Source organism: Zerene cesonia, chromosome 16, assembly GCF_012273895.1.
Source record: "Zerene cesonia ecotype Mississippi chromosome 16, Zerene_cesonia_1.1, whole genome shotgun sequence".
Taxonomy (NCBI): Eukaryota; Metazoa; Arthropoda; class Insecta; order Lepidoptera; family Pieridae; genus Zerene; species Zerene cesonia.
In genome coordinates, this window is record NC_052117.1 from 8,464,666 (window position 1) to 8,482,887 (window position 18,222).

The 18,222-nt window shown below is 32.6% G+C and overlaps 1 protein-coding gene across 4 annotated transcripts in view; it reads left to right on the forward strand.

The window, feature by feature from the left end:
- Nucleotides 1–18,222, forward strand: part of LOC119833135 — a 63,623-nt gene that overhangs the window by 24,156 nt on the left and 21,245 nt on the right. The window contains exon 1 of one of the 4 annotated variants that reach the window (XM_038357043.1): nt 7,251–7,821. The exons of 2 other annotated variants lie outside the window; for them this stretch is intronic. In XM_038357043.1, coding sequence (XP_038212971.1) covers nt 7,287–7,821 — 535 coding nt within the window. In that variant the 5' untranslated portion in view covers nt 7,251–7,286. Of the gene's footprint in view, nt 1–7,250; nt 7,921–18,222 lie in introns of those variants that run through there. One more of the 4 variants, XM_038357046.1, reaches the window with a different exon arrangement.

Here is an 18,222-nt window from a genome sequence, read left to right on the forward strand (position 1 = left end):
TTAACCACTTTTGATGAATTTGAATATAGATATAGATCACAAGTTGGACTTATGCTATTATTGTAAAAATTACAAACCATCTTAATTTAATCTATCTTTCCGCGTGTGACGTTTCCATGCCTCAATATGAATAGATAAAATGAAATTTATCGTGTTTAGTTATATATCATAAAATTTAACATTTTAAAATAATATAACATTTGTTTAGAAATTCAAGATCTATATGCCCATGTGAAAATAAAAAAGTAATTGTTTTCAAATTAGGTTTTATTACAAATAAACTTTGGCAATATAAACTAGATTTTTATGATGAAATACATAATATTTTGTAAAGATCAGTGCATCCGCTACTTACTTAAGAGGTCCGTTTATGGCACTCAGCGGAGCTTGTCGTTACGATAGCCATGTAAGAATTACGCTGTTATATGTTGCAATATTACGTACGAATATTGTTTGAGCATCTTATTTCACGCTAATAAAAAATCAGTGTTTCTCCTTATGATTTTACGAACTGACTTAGAAAATATCGTAATTTTATAAGGTGTACCAATATACCATACTAGCTTCCCGCTTGCGGCGTCGCATAGTAATGATAAAGTTCGTCCCGGAATTTTCCCTCACGCAATTCCCGTTTCCATAATACATCCGGAATAAAAACTATCTTGTGTCCTTTTTTGGGTCTCAAACTGTCTTTGTACAAAATTTCATATAAAATGTGGCTAAGGCGTGAAGAAGAGACAGGCAGATAGGGTTACTTTTACGTATATAAGATTAGAAGGGATATGCAATAGAATCCATTACTACAGTTAAATAGAAGCATCGCAGAAAATATTATTTAAACTTGCTAAATCAAGCTGATTTTATATCCTTAAAATAAACGAAACGAAATAGAATTTTAAACGAGAATAACAATATTATATTGCACCACCTATCATATATGGAGATTAACATAACACAAGAACAAAAGAACACACTCAACTCTTAAGTAATCCGCAATATATGGTGTTATAGCGGAAACCTGTTAATTAGGACACCTACCGTTAGAGCTAGCGCTGTATCTACGTGAGGCCAATATTTGTTCTATACTTCTATTTATCAACACACGCTTAGTTTGTATTCCAGTATTGTGTTAAACGGTGTATCTCTTATTTTAAGGATTTTTTTTTATCTCATAGCGGGCAACTGAGCTGGTGATTCGCCTAACAGTGAGCGATCACCACCGCCCATGAACATTCGCAATGGTAGGGCCTCTGCGAAGGCGCTGCCCAGTTCTATGGGGTACGGAAGGTACGGAAGAATGAAAGGATTCACGACTGAAACGAAGGAATGGACGGGAAGGGTGAGGAAAAGGATACAGGCCGTTTAGATGGTTTAGAAATTAAAGAATTTTAAACGGATTTTAAACGCGATTTATTCATTATATTATCAACCCGACGTTTCATCTCCCCGTGACCACGCTCGCTGTAAAGTGTTCGAAACGTCGGGTTAATAATATAATGAATGAATCGCGTTTAAAATCCGTTTAAAAGTCTTTAATTTTTTAATGTATAATACTCGCGTAAAATGAAACACGAGAAAATACAATGATACGGGCCGTATTTATTAAGTAGAGCATGATTCAAGAAAAGGAAAATAGTAGATATTCAATTTAATTACAATCTCATTTAACAGTCAAATAAACAATCTTTAATAATATGTACCACATGATAAATATTCCATAAATCTTTATTTTTGTGTTTTAATCTTCATTTTTAACCTAATTCATATACTGAACATAAGATATTGTTTATAATTTTTATTTATAACTAGCGATCCGCCTCGCCTTCGCCCGTGGTACATATATAGCCTATAGCCTTCCTTAATAAATGGATTATCTAACACTTAAAAAATTTTTCAAATCGGACTAGTAGTTCCTGAGTTTAGTGCGTTCAAACAAACAAACAAACTCTTTAGGTTTCTTAAGCTTATTGGCGAAGAGCGATTTTTTTTAATACGTAACGCCATAAGTTTGCAGTCTAGTTACTCGACACCATTAATATATCTATAGTCACTTCTGTAGTTATAATATTATGAATTGAGGTCTAGATTCTATTTTAATCAATAGGTATTGTTTTATTCCCAAGACTCAGAGTGACAAAGCGACATGATGATATGACAATAGCTCAGACGCCTTTTAAAGTCAAGCATTATTCGAGGTCGAGGCTTAATTTATTAATGTATAAATACAAATGTTATTGCCCTATATAAAATATTTTAAGCTATGTACTAATATGGGTTATATCAATATATAGCCATATTTTTCCTTACCCTTCCCAATCCCAGTTCCTGCAAACAATCCTTTCCCTATCCCTTTAAAAACCGGCCACGGCATCTGCATCGGCCCTACCTCTGCAAATGTTCATAGGCAGATCACTAATTCTCATGCAAACTACCAGCTCAGTTGTTTTCCATTACATATATAAATCTTGACCATTTCCAGTATTAACGAAACCCTTTGCTTCGTCCTTGCTTTAATTATTAAACGACGGACGAACGATCCAGTGAACCAAGCATCCATTATTTCTTTTGTCTTTAGTCACGCGTCATATAAACAAAGTTAAGATGAAACGCTTTTAAAAGATACGTTAGAAATCGCGTGTTATCTCTCCATTACATATTAAGTACGTTACATCTCCTTCTGTAATAATTGTGTTATAAGATATTTAAATATGTTATTTTGACACAAACAAGTTCATCTGATGGCTTAAAAGTAAATAAAAATACAAAGAATCTGTATTATTACTAAATGCTTAAAAAATACACAATTCACTATATTTCATATTCTCCACACAAGCACTCCCTGTGTTATGGAGAATAGATTCTTTTAACTTTCATTTAATAAAACCAAAATTATTATGCAAAAACTATAATATTATATATACAAAATGAAACTTTAATGAATCAGCTAGATTGTATTTGGAAGTAATTTTGAAAGAATTATAGTGAATTATATAATGATTTATTAACAACGGGTTAACTATTACAGTCAATCTCTTAAACAGAACTATTTTAACCGGCTGTAACCAGAAGGAGGTGATTCTCAATTTGACTGATTTTTTTTTATTTGTAACCTCCGATATAATTACTGCGTGAAACGATTTTGATTATTTTTTTTATGTGAAAAAGTTGTTACACTTATTATGTGGACCCATTATGTGGTACCATAAATGTGTTCTTATTCTGACAATTTGAAGGCGTTTAACAAAGTGTATATTTTATTAAATGTGTTTTATATATACATAAATTCTGAAGACTTTAAGCATAGACAACTACAAACACATGCCACAATATCGACCTCTTTCTTACACTATCATCATCATCATCAGCCCTTATATGTTCCCTCTGCTGGGACACAGGCCTCCTATGAGGGTTCAGGCCATAATCCACCACGCTGGCCAAGTGCGGGTTGGCAGATGTCACATGTCGTCGAACTTTTTGATTCTCGGACACGATGTTTTCCTTCACCGTTTTAAGCAGTGGTGATACATTGAAAAATTGAAAAATCAATTTATTTCCTGCACGCTCACCCGGTCTCGAACCCCGACTTATCGATTTTGAAGTCCGAGGTTCTCACCACTGAGCCACCACTGCTTTTTCTTACACTATAGCTCGACTGAATTTGGTCTACTAAGAAAGACCAAGAAAGCGTTAATAGCCGAGCCAAAGCCAATTGTATTCCACGTTACCACAGTTACGGTATAGGGCCATTGTTAAGAAGTTACGAATAATTAATTAGAGATCAACACATTGTTTTAAACTAGTTGACCGCAGTTCCTATCTTGTGTTTCGGTCAACGCCTTTGCAGACTACTGATATAAATAAACAGTTATATAAGAATTGAGTTTATTTTCTATCATTTAGGTATACATTACCTGGCATAGAGGAAGCCGGCATAGAAGAATAGATTGTTTTTCGAGGACATGAGTGATACATCCAAGTTAATATTATAAACGTGAAAGTTTGTAAGAATGGGTGTTCATTACTCTTTCACGCAAGTACCTCATTTGGGAACTGTATCAACTCTAGTAAGGAGATAGAGAGGTTATTAGCTATTGTCCGCGCCTTTGCACGCGCTAAATTTGGAGTTATTTAATAGATCTTATTATACATATAAACCTTCCTCTTGAATCAATCTATCTATTAAAAATACGTCAAAATCCGTTGCGTAATTTTAAATATTTAAGCATGTCTGGGGACAAACAGAGAAAGTGACTTTGTTTTATGCTTTGTAGTGATTAAATGCCTCCATTACTTTAAATACCGAAAGATTTCGTAGTTGCACTCTTTCTTTTTACAAGAGAACTTTTCTTTTTAAAAACTTAAAAAACACTTGTGTATGTTTTTAATTCTAACATTGAAATAAACATACAATATCCTACTACTATTATAATTGCGAAAGTTTGTAATGATGTGTGTGTGTTTATTGCTCTTTCACGCATTAACTACTGAACCAATTGCAATTAAATTTGTTAAGTAGATAGCTGGACAACCGGAATAACATATAGGCAACTTTTTATCCCGATATCCTTACGGAATACGGACTTACGCGGATGAAACCGCGGGGCGCAGCTAGTTATTTAATATATTCTTCTAAACACCTGATTAATTTAGGTGTTAAGTGTACGTAATTCACATCATATTAGCAGTAAAGTATTATGAAATGTTCTCTTAACGGTAGTGAAAATGCTAGTTTTAGTCAATTAATTGCAATTATCTCCCGATGTGAAGCAATTACAGCAGAAATCAAGATGGCTACCATTCCATGTTCCTTATCTGACATTAAACATAACATTCCTAATTTTTCAACTATGAATCGATTAGCTTTCGGACAGAGAGTTTATTTTTATATTTTGCTAGTTGCCCGCAGTTTCGCCCGCGAAGTTTTTAACTATACGGAATTGCGGAAATTCCTATGGGAATAAGAATTTTTTCCGCGGTACTTTTCTAATATATAAAATTCTCGTGTCACAGTTTTCGTTGCCACACTCCTCCGAAACGGTTGGACCGATTCTTATGAAATTTTGTGTGCATATTGGGTATGTGTGATAATCGGCCAACATCTATTTTTCATACCCCTAAAGGATAAGAGTAAGGCAGAACAGCGTTTGCCGGGTGCAGCTAGTGTTAATATAAAAGTGATCCATATGGTACATATATACAATTACAATAGTCTTCCATCTATGTGTACCATGTACCACTTCAAATAATAAAGAATAAAATTTTACAAACTTACAATTTAATCACACTAATATTGTAAATGTGAAATTTTGGATGTTTGTCCGTCAATGACGCTGAAACAACTGAACGAATTTTGATGAAATTTTGTATACAGACAGGGTATGAACTGACTTAGGTGATAGGATACTTTTTATCCCAAATAAATCCCTTGGGTATAACAGGAATCTAGACATCCGGGCGGAGCCAGGACGAGTGTCTAGTATATAATATATTTGTTATGATTTTAGTTTTCCTTATTTCCAATTTTAAATGTTTATTATCTTATATAAATTAATTATCTTTTCATAAAATTCCTAACATAATAGGAATACTCTATTTAAATAAATTGGAGTGATATAAGCTTTCCTAATTATATAAGCACAGACCTCCGCCTTTAAATCTCACCATATTCGGTAAAGCAATAAATTCAAGGCGACACGTTATTTCGTAACTATGTCTGAAACTCGATCTAGTCATCTAGGCTACACTAATCATCACGGCCTTAAATACTAGATATACAGTCTAAATGTTAATTGCAGAGTGAATTGACATGTACATTTTGATATTTCTATTCATCATTGATATTTCTAACGGGTTCGATTTCCGGGGGAGGTTAAATGTTTTAAGTTTTCATTCTATCAATATAACAGTGTGACATCTCTTTCTTAGTTGCTTTCCGCCGTCTGTGTGTATGTGTGCTTGGATCTTTTAAACTACACAAAAGATCTCGATGGTTTTTTTTTTAATAGAGAAAATCAAGAGGAAGGTTTATATATATGTATAATAACATAGAAAAATAAGGGGGGGCAGGGTTTTTACTCCGAATTACACAATATTTATAATCTTAGGCTCTGCTTGTGAAAACATGTTACTATACTAATCCAAACAGAGACAAACTTAACAAATCAAAACCCATTAAAATTCGTTCAGCCGTTTCTGACCAACAAAAGGTGATTATCTATCACGACTTTCTTATAAAAAATTTAAACGATGATGTTGTTTGTAAATGGACTCAAAAATTCTTTAAGTTACGTTATATCACAGTGGCATACTTCTACGTTTATCCCCATCCATGCTAGGGTAATTTCTTAGTCTTTAAAAAAGAGACTTTTTACTCATATAATTCTTAGGGGGTAGGTACCAATTATACTAATATAAAGAAGTGAAGAGTTCGTTCGTTTGTTTGTATGAACGCGTTTATCCCAGGAACTGCTGGCTTTCAAAAATCTTTCACAATTGAATTTATGATCTATAGGCTATATAGGCTATATATATTAGGTGCGAAGCCGGGGCGGACTGCTTGTTTCATACATGTATCTATCAATTGCAACACATATTATCTTCATCAGACAATGGACCAACACATGTAATTTCGCCAAACAAGGCGACAATAGCTTGTTATACCTACCTTTGTTAGGTTTACAATTCAATTCAAAACCGTTTCGTCACAAAGATATGAAGAAAAATGGTATACACGCGAACGTATAACTATTATGTGGTAATTCCTGTTGATTTTGTCACTGTATGAATAATAGCGTCTGGTTCTTGTGGGTTTGAATAAAGGTATTTATTTTCCCCCCTATCGGTTTAATAATCGTTATTTGAAAAAATATTTGTTCTTCCAACAACACTAAGTAAGAAATTGCGAAATTAGTCCTGCATCGTTTAATTATCTAAACATCAGTTTTAGCTAATAATACAATAAAATTTTAAAATATAACGCAACGTTTCAACTAGCAGATTTAAGTAGTAACTCTATACTACAAAATTGTATGAACAAAAAAAAAAATTCTAGAAAGAAAATATTAAAATCGCAGCACTATTACCAATAAGAAAGCAATTTACTATACAAGCGGGGATAAAGAATTAAACTTCACAGTCTACGCAGCTTAAAACAAAATAGCGTTCCAATTTAAAAGCCTCAATAAAATGTAAATTACACCCATTAACATGTTTAATCCAATTATAGAATTATAATAGACATTGAAAATGAAAACAATAAAAACACGTAACAATTGTACAAGAATGTCATGGCTAAAACGGTCAGAAAAGTGAAACGCGGTAAAGCGAAAGAGATTATCAAACCCCCAGATATAATAGTCACATCTCCGGACAATACAGCGATGACAGTTAAAGCAATCGACACAGAAACAGCTAACGATCTAACTACAAACGGATTGGTAGATGCCAACAAGAAAAACATAGAATTCAACGTGAATCAACTCATTGCTGAACTATCAGAGAATTCGCGAGCTTCCAAAGGAGAGATAGAACACATACAAAGGAAGCTGTTGCAGCAAGCGAATGAATTCTTAAAAGTGAACGCTTTCGCAAACCAATCTGAGCCCAGAGTGATCAGTACGATGCAAAAATACCCAGTGTATGGCGTGCCAAACGATGCCTCGAATTGTGTTCAAGAGGCTCAATTAGTTCCAGAGAAGTTAACAAATAATTCTAGTGCAATGATAAGCACGCGAAGGGTCACAAGCGAGGCGGGAATAAGTTTTTTCTCGGAAACAGGTTTCGCCGCGCGCGTCGCCAGTCAGCCCGCCGCGTCCACACGAGGTGAATGTCTAACGTTTTATTCAGGTCATTATTTGTAGAAAAATGTGTGTTATTTGTTAAGTGTTACCGTGGATTGTTCAGATACGACGCTACGTTTGGGTATGAATACTTTTTGTTTATCCATCATTAGTATTTCTTCTACTTGGTGATTAGTTATTGACAATCAGGTTAACTTTTAGCTGTGAGAGAATTTTTACGATATATGCTTGTGTAATCGATCTAGCCATTGATTAAGGTGTTTGGATCCGTTGATTTGCTGTTTGTTAACATGTTCGTCTATTTCCCCCCACCAATGTGAAAAGTTCTCATAAAATATTACATATTATTTGCTGTAATGTAAAAAACGTAAGGTTATAAACTAAAATGTGGAGCTTGACAATTTACTTGATGCCAAAGAAGGATTTAATTAGAGGTTCTTAGATACACCTACATAAAGATCTCACTTTTTGTATATATTTTATGTAAATCTATCAAAATGGTTATTGACCACCTGTTTTGTGGTTAGCATGCTCGAGGGCTGGAGTTGTATTCCTGTTTAGGGTTAAAACATACTTCGCTTATGACTGTTCGTCAGACATGTGATGAAATATTTATCAACTGAAACTGATACTTGTCTCTTTCATAAATTTATGTCTAATGTACCGATTGCATACAACCTATGCGGATATCTAACTTTGTTTATATCTTCATATTATACCTATATATGAGTAGCTTTATATATATATAAGATAGACCTTCACTTTTTTCTCAATAATGTTTTTAATACGGTATAGTTTCTAAATAGTATATTATTTACATCACATAATATTATAAATGTGAAAGTTTGTTTGTTCGGATGTTTGTCCGTCAATCACACTGAAACTATTGAACGGATTTTGAAATTTGGTATATAGATAGGGTATGAGCTGACTTGGGTGATAGGATACTTTATATTCCGATTAAATACTACCTTGGTATGTATAAAACAGGAATCTTCATATCCGAGCGTCTAGTAATATATAAATATGGCACCGCTATAAAAGTTACTACTGGTAATATCCATAAGTTAGGTAATCTTAAACTGTGCAACTGTTGAACTGTGCCGACTGTGACGTGCAGGTAAAAGATAATTTCATTCGTCAGTATCATAATGTATTGTGTTTATACGCGAATATTTTGTCCATACAAAAATACATACTGAAAAGTAGGTTATAGATTGCTTTTTCATGCGTAAACCTTCTAGCCTTTTCCTCTCCCTTCCTAGACCAACCCTTCATTCCTTTCCTTATCCCTTGCCCCAAATAGCGGGCAATGCTTTTGCAGAGCATTATTTCTCGAGGTAGAGCCTATGCATATGCTCATAGATGATGGTGATTGTTTACCATCATGAGAACCATCAGCTCAGCTGTCCTTACATAAAAATACAGATGATAACTCGTAACTTTCTTGTCATAACATATCATAGCTTGGTCATGTCATACATGAAGTCTACAATTATTTTTAGGACGTTTCATCAAGTGATAACAAATTGCATTCACATCGCCTGCCTTTTCTTTTTATCTAAGACCGGCTTCTTTCCTCGATCATAACGATTAAGCGTAAGCCTATTGAGAATTTTCACATGGAAATAAAACAAATCCACGGACTGAATCCACATGTTACAGTACATTCAAATGCTATCTACATACATGGATCTTTTCCTTTGTTAATGGTGAAGTAGACATAAACGTGTTCCAATGAGGGTAGTCATTGCTAGAGCACTAATAACTAAAATCAGAAAGATCTATATAATACCTAGAATGTGAAAAAGTTTTCCATTAACATCTTTATAAAGAGGTCATTGTCTCTTTAATTTATAGCGCTTTTAATCCTTCATCGCATCTATAAATGTCTATCAGGCCATGATTTATTGGCTCGCTAGCTGACTGACGCAACTTTCTCAATAGATTTTCCCATTCTGGTAACTTTGGGTGCTCCATCCCATTGGTGTCGACAGTTTTCTCGATTGCAAACACAAAACCTATTTTAATGTAAACCTGTACATGTTGAGATTGGCTCATTCATACAAACAATTAAACCAACTCTTTAGCTAATTAATCCTTTACTACCATTTAATAACGATTTTTCCCGCACGCTTTCCGTTTCCGCGAGATTTCCAGATAAAAAACTGTCACATGTATTTTCTCTGGTTTCAAACTTTATCTGTACCAAATTTCAATCAAATCGGTTCAATTGTTTAAATGCTAAAATAGACAGACAGACATTATGTTAGTAAGATTTAGTGTCTTCGACATTTAAAGCGGTAGTATTATTGTAGAATTCAATGCATGCAATCAAAATAAACCACAGTCATGTACAAATATCAAGAAAAATTAATACTTGTTTGTTATATGTAAAGAATCATATTTATATTCCACTCACAAATTTCCAAGAAAGAATTGCATAGGAATGTATACAATACTATAAATAGTTCATAAACACAGATGTGTGTGAAAGTGAGTACATCCATACGCAGATGCGTATGGATGTACTCACTTTTGCATTAAATTGCGAATTTCTTCGTACCGCATGTGACACTTGGTAATAAACAAATGAAGATATCCACAAATGAGATACATTTCTCGTTGTGATTTGAATAAGAAATGAATAATAGCGCTGACAATGTCATATTTTGAGATTATCTACACTTTCTGGACCTTCTATAAGTTGAATGAAATCATCATCAGCCTATATATGTTCCCACTGCTGGGGCACAGGCCTCCTATGAGGGTTCAGACTATTATCTATCACGCTGGCTAAGTGCAGGTTGGGAGATGTCACATGTCGTCGAACTTTTTGATTCTTGGACATGTCGGTTTCCTCACGATGTTTTCTTATGTTAAATGTAATAACAACTAAATATTCATACTAAAACTCCAGTAAGGATCATATGTATTTAGATAACAAATCCATTTAACACATTTTATTGAACGCCTAGATAGATACACAGTCATGGAGTAATTAATCTATACTAATATTATAAAGCTGAAGAGTTTGTTTGTTTGAACGCACTAATCTCAGGAACTGGTCATTGGTTCGATTTGAGAAATTATTTCAGTGTTAGATAGCCTTCCTTATTAAAGGCTTTATATGTACCACGGGCGAGGCCGGGGCGGACCGCTAGTGCCATAATATAAACTATATAGTTTTCAATTTTTCCTTTATTTCGCAGAGAAAATGCGTTTGCGACAGTGTAAATGTGTATTTAGTCATAATTTCAGTTACACTTTGAGGATAGCAATAAAGCATAATCATTCAACTCCATACAATAAATCAATTTATTTGACTTTCACGATCGAATACAGAGTGATTCTTGTGAAAACATATATCATTAAATCTTATCGTTCTATGCAAAGATTATGCATAGTATTTGGATTATGCTAATTTGTCTATTAAAAAACACATGAATATTTGTCACTTTGCTTTTAACAAATTCGATTCAGAAGCTGGTTTTAGGTTATGTACAAACTATGCGAGCACACGCCAAATGAATTCAGTGCGTTAATTATTCTATAGCCCATTCTGTAACAACTAACATGTTAAATCCAATTTTATACGCTATATATACAAAGGTGTGTATGTATTCGTAAACTTGTTAGGAGCGAAAGGTTTCCGTTCTCAATATTTCATTATTATACAAATGATATAGTTTCAAAGACGCCTGCCTGTATTACATTTTTATAGCAAATCAATTGGAATAAATGACTATTTTAAAGTCTGACACAACACAAACGACTAAATTTTGCAGTTCAAAACTCCAACTCAAACGTTTTAATTTGTTTATTTTTTACAAATGACTTGTAAAAGTTGAAACGCTCGTGTATACACCTTTACACTTATATAAAAATAATACCATAATGCGTAAGCCGCTTAGTGATATCCAGTTAGTTGATAGCACAATTGTTTATTTAAGACATAATCCACATTTATGGCTCTATATAATCTCTAATAGTAAATAATTTATAAATAAGTAATATTATTTTCACTGAGTAGTCGTAAATTTAAACCATACAGCTTTAAAAACGAATTATGAAAAAACATATTTCCAATACATAAGTTAATAGTTAAATTCGTTTGTTTCATGCTTAATTTCTTTAGTTCAAATAAGCATTATCTACTTATAAATTATTCCTAAAAGCTTATATTATTTTAAAACTTAAAATTTCCAATAAATTCTTAACTAATTAACTTAAATTCAAGCAGAATTCACAATTTCTTCAAATCAAAGCAACCTAACTTCTCATACAATTTCTTCATTCGTCTAACAAGCTAACGCTGACATTACACGGGAACTTCGACGAAATAACGTAGCAAATGACCATTAAAAACGTTCATTATTTTCTGCGTGTTTTATTAGTCTTGGGAGGTTTTATCTCGCTGTGCCACAAAAATATTGCGGTACCTCCTACGGTAGACGTACGATGTTTGTATGCTAATGCTGTAAATACTTTATTTTACTTCAATTTAACAGCTTTATCGTTTTCAAATTACAGATTGTTTTTCAAAACATATATGACCCAAACAACAGATGTAGATATTGCCATAATGCCACAATTTGGCAAATACTAGGATTTTCTATTGAATATTTATAAGTGCAATTCACTTACAATTCATCAGTTTTTAATGATACTTCCTCGTCTAAAATTTACAATTATTACTTCACTTTCATTTAAATATTTTTATGTACTTACGTACTGTACAACTGTACTGTACTGTACATATTTTATTAACTGAATTAAAACGTTCAACTAGAGGAAATGACCCTTAAATGTTTGTCTCCTTTACGACAGTATTTTATCTTACCAATAACTTTCGCCGGCCGTTTCAACTGTAAGTAAACACTAGATACATTATACAGTAAATGAGATTGGACAGGTGCACCGTATAGTGTGTCAGACATTCGATATAATTTGAGAGAGCACTGAAGCATCTAGCGCTCTAAAGTGTGGAGAGCTAGAATAATATATTAATACTCTCTTCCTAACAGCTGACTTTTGGAGGAGGCAGCGTGGACGCGTCACATGATGGTAAGTGATCAACGTCGCCCATATGCAAGCGCAATGACTATATCGACTGTAGGGACACAGACCACCTATGAAGTTCAGGTCATAATCCACCACTCTGGCCAAGTGTGAGTTGGCAGATGCCACACACCATCGAACATTAGATTCTTCGACATGCCGGTTTCTTCACGATGTTTTCCTTTACCCTTTCAAACAGTGGTTTGGTTTGGTGATTGGGATAATACGCAGATAAATTGAAGTCTACTTATTTATTTATTTATTGCACCCCGCCTTTTCGATTTAAGTCTGAGACCCTCATCACTGAGCTGCGACTGTTTGTTTATATAGCGAGTGTGTTGCTGGCCTTTTATATAATTTTTTTTATTTATGCATACTGTCGCATTTTAAAGGGATCGACTCATGTAAAAGCCAATTGGACTAATTTAAATCCTTTCTGAGCAATGTCAGTATTTCGGCGATCAAACACAAACTTTATCTTATTTTATCTAAGATTTCTTTTCTTTACCATGAACCTCGAATCTCACCTAATTTTTACTGGACATACAGCAAGAACAACGTAGAATTCTAAAGAACACTATAGTTAAGAAAGTCTGTTTTAAATCCGTCAAATAATTTCTACCAAGTAAATACACAGACGAACAATTTGAAAAATGAAGTAAACAGACAGATGTCGGTTACAGGTAGATTTGAACAAAAAATGGTACAAACATCTGCCGTCATTCCTACATATGAATTTGAACTTTAACCCTCTCGCGATAGAGTCTTATTTCATTCAACTGTTGAGCCCTTTCTTTATTGTGATTTCGCAAAAACGTAACCTATGTGTATACCGTTAAGGTTAACATTCGTAAAAAGTTATGTAACGGAAGTTCCATAGCTTAAGAACTCCTTTGTTTCATAAGCCTACACTGTGCCTATAATAATAAATAATAATACTAGTGGCTTGCCTTGGCTGGCTTCAGGTGGAAATTTCAAATTTTAGTTTAATTTCATTAATGTATCGTACATTGAAATCATATTAAAATTCTAAATCGACAAAGACTTACAATATAATGAAAAAAGTTTGCATTACATAAATCCTTAAGCATCTTTTTAAATTCTTTAGTAAAAAAGAAACAGCTCTCTACTCAATTAATTTGTATGTAATAAAATTGAATTAATTTGTTAGCATTAACATAACACCTCTATAAATCAAATGAATTTGAAATATTACGATATGTGAAAAATAACGATTAATAAATTAAACATGTTGAGTTGTAGCTCAAGAGAACTCTGTATCTTCCCTATTCACTTGTCCTAATTTTATTCAATTTCTGTAAATATCCTTGACCCAATAAGAAAAAGTTAATGACCGAAGTAATTGCAATTTCGTATTATGACTCAGTAGTATTCAGTACTTCTCTTACTGTAGATTTTTTATAAAATTTATGCTGTGTCACCATAACCATTAGCTGCTTAGTTCGTAAAGAATTAAGTCTACGTTATCTTTAGTCTTTTTGTTAAGAGAATTTTAAAGTATTGTATATACAAGATACATAGAATAATAATTAGTATGTCGATATTCATGTAGGTATGTATGGAAAAATTATAACGTAGTATTGAGCTTTATTGTATTTTCGAAGTGAAAGCGCTGGAGTAAATTATGCGATATTTAAAAAAAATTGATCAAGTGAGAGTCGAATTCGCGACACTTAGGGTTCCGTACAGATAAAGAGTAGGAAACTGCAAAAGAAATTCGTAACACATCCAATTTATGACCGTGCCAATGTTCGCTTAACCTTGATTTTTTATTATTTATCTATACATCATCTCCGAAAATTTCCACTGTCTATCCACCAGGGTTCAAGGATATATTATAAAGTGTCAAATAGATAAACTTAATCAATGTAAAATAAAAACTCATCCAAACTGATAAGACAAAAGGATAAGAATCAAGAAATACACAATAGCTATTTGCACAAAATACTCATCAACAGAGAATCTTCGCAAATTGCCTGATAAAGATATAAAAAATGCAAAAAAATCCATCAAAAACTCAGGCGCTACTCAATAAACTAGAGCATCATTAAAATGCTTATCATTTTACAAGTCTAGTTTAGTCAAACTGTTGATGAATAAAAACACAAGCTGTTATAGGAAACATGCCACTAATGAGCTGTGAAAGCTCTCTTCTTGACAATATAAATCTTTATCATCAATCTAGACTGAGAATAGGGTTGACAAAAATTTAAATAATAATTCAAAGTCAAACGCAAAAAATGCTATTCATATATTTGCTAGTGTTCATGAACACTCAATGGAATATTATTTGATAATAAGCTTGTTTTTCAATAACGAATTTAATTTAGTGAATATATACAATAAGGAAGCAAACGTAAATTGTATTATTTCTATAATTCACAAGAAATGTTTGAAAAAAAATAACAAAAAAGTTGAACTATCTGCCCTAACTCCGCCCTGGGTACATACATATATATAGCCTAGAGATCTACACTCAGGATTGCGTTCCAACATATATAACTCTTAAATAATTTTTTATATCAGCCAGTTCCTGAGATCATCGCATTCAAACAAACAAACGATTTTTTTAAGGTTTCAGGATATTTGGTATTTCTTTTTGTAATATAAAATTTGCCAAATCATATTTACATGTGATGTTCAATTATTATTTTTTGTACATTAAATTCTGCTAAAATTAACTGTCTGGCAACCCTATCCGCGACACATATCTCTAAGTAGGTATTTAAAAAGCTTTTAGAAAGTAAACATTATACGTAATGACATTTTTTCCAATACGTCTGTGCCTATAAAGAATTTCTTGAAGATTCAATTTTCTTCAATTATCGGGAAATAGGATTATCTTTACCTACTTTTATACCAGAATAACATGATACTCGAGCGTGGGAATCGAGCAAGCTTTGACATGGATTAGTACTGGCACTGGGGAAGGTAATACCCTCTCATGTAATAGTAGCTTGCTAATGTTTACGTGAGTGGGGGAGCTGGAGGGCAATATTCTTTTCCTCACCTTCTCCATTCTGTTCCTTTATTCCCGACGTCAATCCATTCCTTATCCTTTGCCTCTTAAAAGCGGGCAACGCATTTGCAGCGGGCTTACTCCTGCAAGTATTCATGAGCGGTGGCGATTGTTTACCATCAGGTGAATCACCAGCTCAGTTGCTCGCTGTTAAAATAAACTCTGAAGAGTTTGTTTGAACGCACTAACCTCCGAAACTAGTAGACCCATTTAAAAATGATTCAACTCTTGTAGTTAGTACGCGAACCCTGAGTGTTATATGCCTGTAGCTTTGGCGGCTAGGTTTTAAAATGGAAACTGAGACATGTTCTTTTCTCAAAAACCTCACATAAACCGAACAACAATTAGATCTTCATAAAAATCTTACTCTAACATTAATAATACACGTTAATTACATGACGTTTCACGTTTTTAACTTGTAAATCAGTCGTTTATAGGTAATCGTGGTCATTACAAGGTCTATTTTTGTAAAACTAGAATTTACAAGCACTGTAACTCGTTCCATGTGTGGTATTTTGTATCGAAGTGAGATGGATGGATGACAAACGTGTGCTAAGAAATGGAGTCTAAACATTGAGTATATTTTACATAACCTTTTTACATCTCCTAAATATGCCTATTCTATTATAAAAGTATTACTTTTCAGTTTTAGTTTATTTATATCTCATAAAATAATAAATATAGTTACTAAAAACACGCTTTATTAATAGAATCAGCGAAATTGTCTCACTTGCTTACTTGCTTATACAGAACATAATTACTAAATCCCGGTGATCCTTATCAGGATAATAAAATCAGCTCGTGATATTATTGTGTTGTCTTTTAAATAATATATAATAAATGTTTACGTTTAAAATGCCAAAATTTATTCTAAAATAAGCTTCTTAAAATAGAAGACAAATTTGTATTGAGTATATTTTTCATATTGTATCTGTGGTGTTTCATTATAATCTGGATTATTCAATTAGGCAGATTGGGTATTTAAAAAAAATTGCGAATCCTTATTAATTGTCTACGTCATACTTGACGATAATCGATTTTCAACCGACTTGAAAAAAGAGGAGGTTATCAATTCGACTATTTTTTATATTTTTCAATATTATATAAGCTAGCTTTAGTTCTAAAAATTTGACGACGGTTCAGTTTTTTGGTTTCACTAGTTATTCCAATGCTTCCATCATGCGTTAAATATACGTAGCGGAAAAATATGCCCCTAATTGTTCAAAATCAATATATACATATATATTTTATTATGACTGGTGATGAATGATAGGTGATTTTAATTATACATATATATAAGCTGCAACGAGGTTAGATTTCTATTTTATACGAAATTAAGTTATAACATAAAATATTAAATTTAAATGTATTTTTTAATTAGATTATATTAAAAATAAGTGTATATGTTACAGTTAAAACCTATTTTCCGTAACGCGTTTTCCCTAGTTAGAACTAGATGAAACAAAGGCGTTTAGATACAACTGGGCCTAACTAGGAAAAACGCCTTGTTACAAAGGTATATAAATATATAAATGTAATATAAAGGGTAACATAAATATAAATTGTACTGCGTAGCCTTAATATCAAAGTTTATAATATAAACTTTATAATAAAGTATATAATACATAAAAATAAAAGCTTTTGAATAACAATATTTTATATTATACAATATTGTTATTACAAAAATAAAGGACTGAATATCCAAGGTGTTTCTTTCGTACTTCATACATTTGATAATATGAGTGTAAAGTTGAAATCATAAATTTGACCCGTGTCGTTAGTACAATAACTGTTTGACATATTGCAAAGTCATTAGAAAGTAACATGTAGATAATATTTTAATATTAATAAAAATTTAGTTTCACCTGGGATAAAAATGACTTATGCAGAAAGAAATCTACATTTTATCATCTGTGAAGGCAAAATACATCCATATGAGAGTTTATTTCACATAATATTATTGGCTGTAAACTTTTAAAAGAATTGTAAGAGAGAAATGAATGCAGTACCCTCTCTCTACTGGTGCATATAATGATGCTCTCTTTCTCACCAAGACTCTGTCATACTATTTCTATGATAATATACTATACTACTACTAATTACCTACTTCTTTATGTCAATTTGTCAAGAAAAAGCTTGTGTGAATAAAAGATTAAGCTGGTATTATTAGCTGGCATAACTATACAAGCCTCTTCAGTGGTATTTATCAAGAAAATTGCTCAAGATAAGGTACAATTAAAAGGATTTTTCATATTTATAAAAGGTTTTTTACTCTGTTGTGACCTACATTAAAAATAACATGAATTTTTAAATATACCAAAA